The sequence below is a fragment of the Entelurus aequoreus genome, linkage group LG13 (genome assembly GCF_033978785.1).
Source record: "Entelurus aequoreus isolate RoL-2023_Sb linkage group LG13, RoL_Eaeq_v1.1, whole genome shotgun sequence".
NCBI lineage: Eukaryota > Metazoa > Chordata > Actinopteri > Syngnathiformes > Syngnathidae > Entelurus > Entelurus aequoreus.
The window spans coordinates 12,594,595-12,607,094 of NC_084743.1; the positions used below are offsets into that span (position 1 = coordinate 12,594,595).

The window sequence follows — 12,500 nt, forward strand, 5'->3', positions numbered from 1 at the left end:
TTTTCGAATTACTGGAATAAAATATATTTGTAAATAGGACTAATTTCAATAATATATATATATATATATATATATATATATATATATATATATATATATATGACAATAAAAATATGTCATTCATTCATATATATATATATATATATATATATATATATATATATATATATATATATATATATATATATATATATATATATATATATATATATATATATTTATATATACTAATTAATCATATTCAGTACTATACCGGCTCTAAAAAGTACCGGTCTGCCGCCATTTTTTGTTAAAATAAAGCCAATAATGCAATTTTTTGTGGTCCCCTTTATTCAGAAAAGTACAGAAAATAATCGAAATAATTTTAGTAGAGGTACCAAATATTGGTATAATGTATAATGTTTCCATATAGACATTATGACTGTAAAGAAAATGTTATCCGACATGTACCATACATATTATGTTTTATTATATATGATGTATTTATGTATGCATATATATATATATATATATATATATATATATATATATATATATATATATATATATATATATATATATATATATATATATATATATATATATATATATGCATACATAAATACATCATATATAATAAAACATAATATGTATGGTACATGTCGGATAACATTTTCTTTACAGTCATATATATATATATATATATATATATATATATATATATATATATATATATATATATATATATATATATATATATATATATATGCATATGTATGTATTTATATATGTGTATGTATGTATGTATATGTGTGTATAATATATGTGTATATGTATGTATATGTATATATGTATAAACTGCTCAAAAAAGGAACAGTAATATTTATATATACATATATATAATACATATAATATATATAATTACATTATATATATATATATATATATATATATATATATATATATATATATATATATATATATATATATATATATATATATATATATATATATATATACTGCTCAAATAAAGGGAACACCAAAATAACACATCCTCTATCTGAATGAATGAAATATTCTTATTAAACATTTTGTTTTTCACATAGTTGAATGTGCTGACCACAAAATCACACAAAAATGACCAATGAAAATCAGATGTATTAAACCATGGAGGTCTGGATTTAGACTCACACTCTAAATTAAAGTGGAAAAACACACCAGTGGTCCCAGTACTGACCCCTGGGGGACGCCACAAGCAATGTCCAAGCAAAACTTATCCTAATGTCACAAAATGTAATGTAAAACATTACATTTTTTTATCAAACCACTGCCAATAAAACCTCATATTAAATCTTTTCATGACGACTTTTCAGATTTCTATTGCATCAACACTAACAATAAGAGGTCACCGATGACGAGCTCTCCATTTTAGTCTTCCTCTCTGCAGAAAGACAGCACCTGTAGCTCCATTTTTCTATTTCATGACCACAATGTTTCTGCACCTCGTTAAAATGCTGAGGGAGGAATCCTAGATTGCTGTAGTGGATTCTTGCTCCAAAAATCAATTAGCTGGTGGGCCACTAAAGAATAAATAATGGGACGAACGTTCACCGTTTGCTGAAACCGAGGTGCATCACAACACTGACTGGTTTCAGGGTCTAGTTTATGTTCCAGGCCGAAACCAGAGCAAGTTCTCGGTGATATATGTAGTAGGACTAAACCAGGGACGTCAAACTGGTGCTCATTGAGGGCCACATGGCATCTTCAGAGGGCCGCTTGTAACAGTGAATAATGTATGAATTCTGGATTTCATTATTAATTCATTATCTAATTTAATTAAAGTTAATTAAATTGGCCCTTTTTTTTTTTTAATTCGTGAATAGCGTCGCACACGGTAGCACAAAATGTTCCCAAATTAAAGTACCCCCATCAGTGCAAATGAGACCTTTCTGACGGTATAACATATGTGGGGGCTCCTTGGCCGGTTCGTCACGTATTAATCGTAAGAGAAAAAATGCGGGGAACTCGCCGCTTGTAACAGTGAATAATGTATGAATTTGCCTCTGGATTTCATTATTAATTATCAACATTAGCATGCGCACATTAAAATGCTAACACTTAGCATGTGTGCTAACAATGCCATGCTAACATTTAGCCTGTGTCACATATTAGGTAATATGGCTGTAAGGTGTATGGCTGCAGAAATGGAAAAAAAAAAAGTGTAAAATTAGATGAAAAAGTTAGCAAGCTTAAGTTATCTTGCTGGCATGCTATCGTTTTCATGCTAACAGTTAACAAGTGTCACATACCAAGTTATATGACTCTGGGGTAAACGGTTGCAAAAGTAGCTCAAAAAGTTAGCATGCTGATGTTAGCACGCTAGCAAGCTAATGTTAGCATGCTAACGTTAGCATGCTGACAGTTAGCTCGTTTTACATACCAAGTTATATGACTATAAGGCTGGGGAATTAGAGAAAAAAGTGTAAAATTAGCTAAAAAAAAAATGTACCCATTAAATTGGCCCATTTTTTTTATTATTATTGAATAGCGTCGCCATGGTAACACAAAATGTTCCCAACTTAAAGTACCCCCGTCGGTGCAATTGAGACCTTTCCGACGGTATAACATATGTGGGGGCTCCTTGGCCGATTCGTCACGTATTAATCGTAAGAGAAAAAATGTGGGGAACTCGCCGCTTGTAACAGTGAATAATGTATGAATTATGGACTTCATTATTAATTATTAACATTAGCATGCGCACATTAAAATGCTAACACTTAGCACGCGTGCTAACAATACCATGCTAACATTTAGCATTTGTCACATATTATATGGCTGTAAGGTGTATGGCTGCAGAAATGGAAAAAAAAAAAAGTGTAAAATTAGATGAAAAAGTTAGCAAGCTTAAGTTATCTTGCTGGCATGCTATCGTTTTCATGCTAACAGTTAACAAGTGTCACATACCAAGTTATATGACTCTGGGGTAAACGGTTGCAAAAGTAGCTCAAAAAGTTAGCGTGCTGTTGTTAGCATGCTAACTTTAGCATGCTAACATTTAGCTTGTGTTACAAACCAAGTTATATGACTATAAGGCTGGGGAATTAGAGAAAAAAGTGTAAAATTAGCTAAAAAAAAAAATGTACCCATTAAATTGGCCCATTTTTTTTATTATTATTGAATAGCGTCGCCATGGTAACACAAAATGTTCCCAACTTAAAATACCCCCGTCGGTGCAATCGAGACCTTTCTGACGGTATAACATATGTGGGGGCTCCTTGGCCGGTTCGTCACGTATTAATCGTAAGAGAAAAAATGTGGGGAACTCGCCGCTTGTAACAGTGAATAATGTATGAATTATGGACTTCATTATTAATTATTAACATTAGCATGCGCACATTAAAATGCTAACACTTAGCACGCGTGCTAACAATACCATGCTAACATTTAGCATTTGTCACATATTATATGGCTGTAAGGTGTATGGCTGCAGAAATGGAAAAAAAAAAAAAAATGTAAAATTAGATGAAAAAGTTAGCAAGCTTAAGTTATCTTGCTGGGATGCTATCGTTTTCATGCTAACAGTTAACAAGTGTCACATACCAAGTTATATGACTCTGGGGTAAACGGTTGCAAAAGTAGCTCAAAAAGTTAGCGTGCTGATGTTAGCATGATAACTTTAGCATGCTAACAGTTAGCTTGTGTTACATACCAAGTTATGTGACTATAAGGCTGGGGAATTAGAGAAAAAAGTGTAAAATTAGCTAAAAAAATGTACCCATTAAAGTGGCCCATTTTTTTTTTTATTCGTGAATAGCGTCGCCATGGTAACACAAAATGTTCCCAACTTAAAGTACACCCGTCGGTGCAGACGAGACCTTTCCGACGGTATAACATATGTGGGGGCTCCTTGGCCGGTTCGTCACGTATTAATCGTAAGAGAAAAAATGCGGGGAACTCGCCGCTTGTAACAGTGAATAATGTATGAATTATGAATTTCATTATTAATTATTAACATTAGCATGCGCACATTAAAATGCTAACACTTAGCACGTGTGCTAACAATGCCATGCTAACATTTAGCCTGTGTCACATATCAGGTAATATGGCTGTGAGGTGTATGGCTGCAGAAATGGGGAAAAAAAAAAGTGTAAAATTAGATGAAAAAGTTAGCAAGCTTAAGTTATTTTGCTGGCATGCTATCGTTTTCATGCTAACAGTTAACAAGTGTCACATACCAAGTTATATGACTCTGGGCTAAACGGTTGCAAAAGTAGCTCAAAAAGTTAGCATGCTGATGTTAGCATGCTAACATTAGCATGCTAACAGTTAGCTCGTGTTACATACCAAGTTATATGACTATAAGGCTGGGGAATTAGAGAAAAAAGTGTAAAATTAGCTAAAAAAATGTACCCATTAAATTGACCCTTTTTTTTTTTATTCGTGAATAGCGTCACACACGTTAGCACAAAATGTTCCCAACTTAAAGTACCCCCGTCGGTGCAGACGAGACCTTTCCGACGGTATAACATATGTGGGGGCTCCTTGGCCGGTTCGTCACGTATTAATCGTAAGAGAAAAAATGCGGGGAACTCGCCGCTTGTAACAGTGAATAATGTATGAATTATGGATTTCATTATTAATTATCAACATTAGCATGTGCACATTAAAATGCTAACACTTAGCATGTGTGCTAACAATACCATGCTAACATTTAGCATGTGTTGCATATTAGGTAATATGGCTGTAAGGTGTATGGCTGCAGAAATGGAAAAAAACAAAAGTGTAAAAGTAGATGAAAAAGTTAGCAAGCTTAAGTTATTTTGCTGGCATGCTATCGTTTTCATGCTAACAGTTAACAAGTGTCACATACCAAGTTATATGACTCTGGGCTAAACGGTTGCAAAAGTAGCTCAAAAAGTTAGCATGCTGATGTTAGCATGCTAACATTAGCATGCTAACAGTTAGCTCGTGTTACATACCAAGTTATATGACTATAAGGCTGGGGAATTAGAGAAAAAAGTGTAAAATTAGCTAAAAAAATGTACCCATTAAATTGACCCTTTTTTTTTTTATTCGTGAATAGCGTCACACACGTTAGCACAAAATGTTCCCAACTTAAAGTACCCCCGTCGGTGCAGACGAGACCTTTCCGACGGTATAACATATGTGGGGGCTCCTTGGCCGGTTCGTCACGTATTAATCGTAAGAGAAAAAATGCGGGGAACTCGCCGCTTGTAACAGTGAATAATGTATGAATTATGGATTTCATTATTAATTATCAACATTAGCATGTGCACATTAAAATGCTAACACTTAGCATGTGTGCTAACAATACCATGCTAACATTTAGCATGTGTTGCATATTAGGTAATATGGCTGTAAGGTGTATGGCTGCAGAAATGGAAAAAAACAAAAGTGTAAAAGTAGATGAAAAAGTTAGCAAGCTTAAGTTATCTTGCTGGCATGCTATCGTTTTCATGCTAACAGTTAACAAGTGTCACATACCAAGTTATATGACTCTGGGGTAAACGGTTGCAAAAGTAGCTCAAACAGTTAGCATGCTGATGTTAGCAAGCTAACTTTAGCATGCTAACAGTTAGCTCGTGTTACATACCAAGTTATATGACTATAAGGCTGGGAATTAGAGAAAAAAGTGTAAAATTAGCTAAAAAAATGTACCCATTAAATTGGCCCTTTTTTTTTTATTATTCGTAAATAGTGTCGCCATGGTAGCACAAAATATTCCCAACTTAAAGTACCCCCGTCGGTGCAGACGAGACCTTTCCGACGGTATAACATATGTGGGGGCTCCTTGGCCGGTTCGTCACGTATTAATCGTAAGAGAAAAAATGCGGGTAACTCGCCGCTTGTAACAGTGAATAATGTATGAATTTGCCTCTGGATTTTATTATTAATTATCAACATTAGCATGCGCACATTAAATGGGTAACACTTAGCACGTGTGCTAACAATGGCATGCTAACATTTAGCATGTGTCGCATATTAAGTAATATGGCTGTAAGGTGTATGGCTGCAGAAATGGAAAAAAAAAAAAAGAGTCAAATTAGATGAAAAAGTTAGCAAGCTTAAGTTATCTTGCTGGCATGCTATCGTTTTCATGCTAACAGTTAACAAGTGTCACATACCAAGTTATATGACTCTGGGGTAAACGGTTGCAAAAGTAGCTCAAAAAGTTAGCGTGCTGATGTTAGCAAGCTAACTTTAGCATGCTAACAGTTAGCTCGTGTTACATACCAAGTTATATGACTATAAGGCTGGGGAATTAGAGAAAAAAGTGTAAAATTAGCTAAAAAAATGTACCCATTAAAGTGGCCCTTTTTTTTTTTTATTCGTGAATAGCGTCGCCATGGTAACACAAAATGTTCCCAACTTAAAGTACCCCCGTCGGTGCAGACGAGACCTTTCCGACGGTATAACATATGTGGGGGCTCCTTGGCCGGTTCGTCGGGTATTAATTGTAAGAGAAAAAATGCGGGTAACTCGCCGCTTGTAACAGTGAATAATGTATGAATTTGCCTCTGGATTTCATTATTAATTATCAACATTAGCATGCGCACATTAAAATGCTAACACTTAGCACGTGTGCTAACAATGCCATGCTAACATTTAGCATGTGTCACATATTAAGTAAAATGGCTGTGAGGTGTATGGCTGCAGAAATGGAAAAAAAAAAAAAAAAGTGTAAAATTAAATGAAAAAATTAGCAAGCTTAAGTTATCTTGCTGGCATGCTATCATTTTCATGCTAACAGTTAACAAGTGTCACATACCAAGTTATATGACTCTGGGGTAAACGGTTGCAAAAGTAGCTCAAAAAGTTAGCGTGCTGATGTTAGCAAGCTAACTTTAGCATGCTAACAGTTAGCTCGTGTTACATACCAAGTTATATGACTATAAGGCTGGGGAATTAGAGAAAAAAGTGTAAAATTTGCTAAAAAAAAGTACCCATTAAATTGGCCCATTTTTTTAATTATTATTGAATAGCATCGCCATGGTAACACAAAATGTTCCCAACTTAAAGTACCCCCGTCGGTGCAATCGAGACCTTTCCATTTGTCACATATTTCCATTTGTCACATATTACATGGCTGTAAGGTGTATGGCTGCAGAAATGGAAAAAAAAAAAAAAAGTGTAAAATTAGATGAAAAAGTTAGCAAGCTTAAGTTATCTTGCTGGCATGCTATCGTTTCCATGCTAACAGTTAACAAGTGTCACATACCAAGTTATATGACTCTGGGCTAAACGGTTGCAAAAGTAGCTCAAAAAGTTAGCGTGCTGATGTTAGCAAGCTAACTTTAGCATGCTAACAGTTAGCTCGTGTTACATACCAAGTTATATGACTATACGGCTGGGGAATTAGAGAAAAAAGTGTAAAATTAGCTAAATAAATTTACCCATTAAATTGGCCCATTTTTTTTATTATTATTGAATAGCGTCGCCATGGTAACACAAAATGTTCCCAACTTAAAGTACCCCCGTCGGTGCAATCGAGACCTTTCCGACGGTATAACATATGTGGGGGCTCCTTGGCCGATTCGTCACGTATTAATCTTGCTGGCATGCTATCATTTTCATGCTAACAGTTAACAAGTGTCACATCAATCAATCAATCAACCAATGTTTATTTATATAGCCCTAAATCACAAGTGTCTCAAAGGGCTGCACGAGCCACAACGACATCCTCGGTACAGAGCCCACATACGGGCAAGGAAAAACTCACCCCAGTGGGACGTCGATGACATACCAAGTTATATGACTCTGGGGTAAACGGTGGCAAAAGTAGCTCAAAAAGTTAGCATGCTGATGTTAGCACGCTAGCAAGCTAACGTTAGCATGCTAACAGTTAGCTCGTGTTACATACCAAGTTATATAAAAGAGAATAGAATAGAATAGAATAGAAGAAGCTGGCATGCTATCATTTTCATGCTAACAGTTAACAAGTGTCACATCAATCAATCAATCAATGTTTATTTATATAGCCCTAAATCACAAGTGTCTCAAAGGGCTGCACAAGCCACAACGACATCCTCGGTACAGAGCCCACATACGGGCAAGGAAAAACTCACCCCAGTGGGACGTCGATGACATACCGAGTTATATGACTCTGGGGTAAACGGTGGCAAAAGTAGCTCAAAAAGTTAGCATGCTGATGTTAGCACGCTAGCAAGCTAACGTTAGCATGCTAACAGTTAGCTCGTGTTACATACCAAGTTATTTAGAAGAGAATAGAATAGAGCAGAAGATGCTGGCATGCTATCGTTTTCATGCTAACAGTTAACAGTTAAGTGTACCTAGTACCCTAGTTTGAAAATTATCAGCCAGTAATTTACAATGAACATTTTTTATGTATAAAGTACATTAAAAGGCACATTATCACATGTTTAATTGTTCAAGTATGAATATTTCATGACGCCACAATAGAGGTGTGGAAGTCGCTTCCTAGCAGCTCCACTGTAGGAGTCAAGCGTGCAGGTTTTAACAAAGTTTTTATGTTTTTAACCAGATTTTTCCAAATGTTTTTCGGCATGTCGTGATGTTGTCGTCACCCCCGGCTGCTTACTGTTAAAGACAACAGATGATTAGATTAACACTAATAATCTAGTCAGCTGTGTCTCGCCGTCAACACATGCCCAGCCCCTGTCCTGGTGCTCGTCCTCAGTTCCATGGACAGCGGCGGGGACTTTTGCTCCTGCAGGCGTGCTGATCGCACTTTCCCTCCACAAGAGGTCACTGATATAGTTTGCATAAATTGCTCCGTTTTTTGGGGGGGGATTATTGAGGCATGTTTGAGTCGGGTTGTTAGATTGAAACCGTCACCTGACCGCCATTTTGACTTCCTCTCCGTCTCTCCCCAGCGTGCCAGCCAGGCTTCTTCAAGGCGTTTGCAGGCAACATCAAGTGTTCCAAGTGCCCGCCCCACAGTCACAGCTACGGGGAAGGTGCCGCCATCTGCCGCTGTGAGCTGGGCTTCTTCAGGGCCGCCAAGGATCCTCCACTATGGCGTGCACGCGTGAGTAGACGCACCTGGGAGGGGTATGAACACAAGCAGGTGGATGATATCAAAGTAGACGTTCCGTGGTGACGGGGGGGAGCGACAGGACTTGTTTCTTGAGCATTGTCCACACGTTTAAGTCAGGACTTTGGCAAGGCCATTCTAAAACCTTCATTCTAGCCTGATTTAGCCATTCCTTTACCACTTTTGAGGTGTGTTTGGGGTCATTGTCCTGTTGGAACACCCAACTGCGCCCAAGACCCAACCTCTGGGCTGTTTTTACCATTGATTGATTGGTTGATTGAAACTTTTATTAGTAGATTGCATATTCCATACAATTGACCACTAAATTGTAACACCCGAATACGTTTTTCAACTTGTTTGAGTCGGGGTCCACGTTACTCAATTCATCAATTTTTATGAAAAAACATGAATGTTCTGAACCAGGTGAAATTGTTGGCGGTGGAATTTTTCAAATCAGTCGAGAAATGTTGACGTAGTAACATGTTGAATCGAGAAAGGGTATTACGGAATTCCTGGAATTTTGGGAAAAATGGGAATTTTTCCAGTTAAAAAAACAACTTTGTTTTTTGTCCTGATTAAAAGGAATGTCCGGTTGAAGTGGGTTGAAAAATGTGGACGGAGTAGACGACAGAAAAAACGATTTGAAAAAATTTTAATTTTGGGAATTCCTGGAATTTTTGGGAACTTGGAAAAATGATGGTTTTCCAGTTCAAAAAACAACTTCGTCCTGATTAAGAGGAATGTCCGGTTGAAGTGGGTTGAAAAATGTGGACGGAGTAGTCGACAGAAAAAACGTTTTGAAAAACTGGATTTTTGGGAATTCCTGAAATTTTTGGGACTTGGAAATTGGAAAAATTATAGTTTAATATCCAGGATGAGTGGAATGTGTTAAATGACCTGAATGAGTTGAAATGGTTGGCGTTGGAATTTTTCAAATCGGTGGAGAAATGTTGAAGTAGTAACATGTTGAATTGAGAAATGGTGTTACGGAATTTCGGGGATTTCGGGAAAAGTAGGAATTTTTCCAGTTCAAAAATTAAGAGGAATGTCCGGTTAAAGTGGGTTGAAAAATGTAGACGGAGTAGTCGACAAAAAAACGGTTTGGAAAAAAAAAGATTTTTGGGAATTCCTGGAATTTTTGGGAACTTGGAAAAATGATGGTTTGAATATCCAGAATGTTGGAATGTGTTTGAATTGGTTGAAAAATTTTAGAACTTGTGGACTTTTGAAAAATGGCCAATTCATTTTGAATGGGAAAAATGTCCTGGAAAATCTGGAATTCTGGGAAATCTGAATGAGTTGAAATGGTTGGCGTTGGAATTGTTCAAATCGGTGGAGAAATGTTGAAGTAGTAACATGTTGAATTGAGAAATGGTATTACGGAATTCCTGGAATTTTGGGAAAACTGGGAATTTTTCCAGTTCAAAAAACAACTTTGTTTTTTGTCCTGATTAAGAGGAATGTCCGGTTGAAGTGGGTTGAAAAATGTGGACGGAGTAGTCGACAGAAAAAACGGTTTGAAAAAACGGGATTTTGGGGAATTCCTGGAATTTTTGGGAACTTGGAAATTGGAAAAATTATAGTTTAATATCCAGGATGAGTGGAACGTGTTAAATATGGTTGAAGTTGGAATTTTTCAAATCGGTCGAGAAATGTTGAAGTAGCAACATGTTGAATTGAGAAATGGTATTACGGAATTTCGGGGATTTCGGGAAAAGTAGGAATTTTCCAGTTCAAAAATTGAGAGGAAAGTCCGGTTGAAGTAGGTTGAAAAATGTGGACGGAGTAGTCAACAGAAAAAACGGTTTGAAAAAAATTGACTTTGGGGAATTGCTGGAATTTTTGGGAACTTGGAAAAATGATGGCTTGAATATCCAGAATGTTGGAATGTGTTTGAATTGGTTGAAAAATGTTAGAACTTGTGGACTTTTGAAAAATGGCCAATTCGTTTTGAATGGGAAAAATGTCCTGGAAAACCTGGAATTCTGGGAAATCTGAATTAGTTGAAATGGTTGGCGTTGGAATTTTTCAAATCAGTCGAGAAATGTTGACGTAGTAACATGTTGAATCGAGAAAGGGTATTGCGGAATTCCTGGAATTTTGGGAAAAATGGGAATTTTTCCAGTTCAAAAAACAACTTTGTTTTTTGTCCTGATTAAAAGGAATGTCCGGTTGAAGTGGGTTGAAAAATGTAGACGGAGTAGTCGACAGAAAAAACGGTTTGAAAAAACTGGATTTTGGGGAATTCCTGGAATTTTTGGGAACTTGGAAATTGGAAAAATGATAGTTTAATATCCAGGATGAGAGGAATGTGCTAAATGACCTGAATGAGTTGAAATGGTTGAAGTTGGAATTTTTCAAATCGGTGGAGAAATGTTGAAGTAGTAACATGTTGAATTGAGAAATGGTATTACGGAATTTCAGGGATTTCGGGAAAAGTAGGAATTTTTCCAGTTCAAAAATTAAGAGGAATGTCCGGTTGAAGTGGGTTGAAAAATGTGGACGGAGTACTCGACAGAAAAAACGGTTTGAAAAAAATGGATTTTTGGGAATTCCTGGAATTTTTGGGAACTTGGAAAAATGATGGCTTGAATATCCAGAATGTTGGAATGTGTTTGAATTGGTTGAAAAATTTTAGAACTTGTGGACTTTTGAAAAATGGCCAATTCATTTTGAATGGGAAAAATGTCCTGGAAAACCTGGAATTCTGGGAAATCTGAATGAGTTGAAATGGTTGGCGTTGGAATTTTTCAAATCGGTGGAGAAATGTTGACGTAGTAACATGTTGAATCGAGAAAGGGTGTTACGGAATTCCTGGAATTTTGGGAAAACTGGGAATTTTTCCAGATCAAAAAACAACTTTGTTTTTTGTCCTGATTAAGAGGAATGTCCGGTTGAAGTGGGTTGAAAAATCTGGACGGAGTAGTCGACAGAAAAAACGGTTTGAAAAAACGGGATTTTGGGGAATTCCTGGAATTTTTGGGAACTTGGAAATTGGAAAAATTATAGTTTAATATCCAGGATGAGTGGAATGTACTAAATGACCTGAATGAGTTGAAATGGTTGAAGTTGGAATTTTTCAAATCGGTCGAGAAATGTTGAAGTAGTAACATGTTGAATTGAGAAATGGTGTTACGGAATTTCTGGAATTTCGGGAAAACTGGGAATTTTTCCAGTTCAAAAAACAACTTTGTCCTGATTAAGAGGAATGTCCGGTTGAAGTGGGTTGAAAAATGTAGACGGAGTAGTCGACAGAAAAAACGGTTTGAAAAAACTGGATTTTTAGGAATTCCTGAAATTTTTGGGAACTTGGAAATTGGAAAAATGATAGTTTAATATCCAGGATGAGTGGAATGTGTTAAATGACCTGAATGAGTTGAAATGGTTGAAGTTGGAATTTTTCAAATCGGTGGAGAAATGTTGAAGTAGTAACATGTTGAATTGAGAAATGGTATTACGGAATTTCGGGGATTTCGGGAAAAGT

At 36.3% G+C, this 12,500-nt stretch overlaps 1 protein-coding gene across 1 annotated transcript in view; it reads left to right on the forward strand.

Moving 5' to 3' along the window:
• epha6 (eph receptor A6) overlaps positions 1-12,500 on the forward strand; it is a 391,998-nt gene that overhangs the window by 202,366 nt on the left and 177,132 nt on the right. The window contains 2 exon segments of the mRNA XM_062067464.1: positions 8,856-8,993; positions 8,996-9,010. Of these exon segments, the coding sequence (XP_061923448.1) occupies positions 8,856-8,993; positions 8,996-9,010 (153 nt within the window).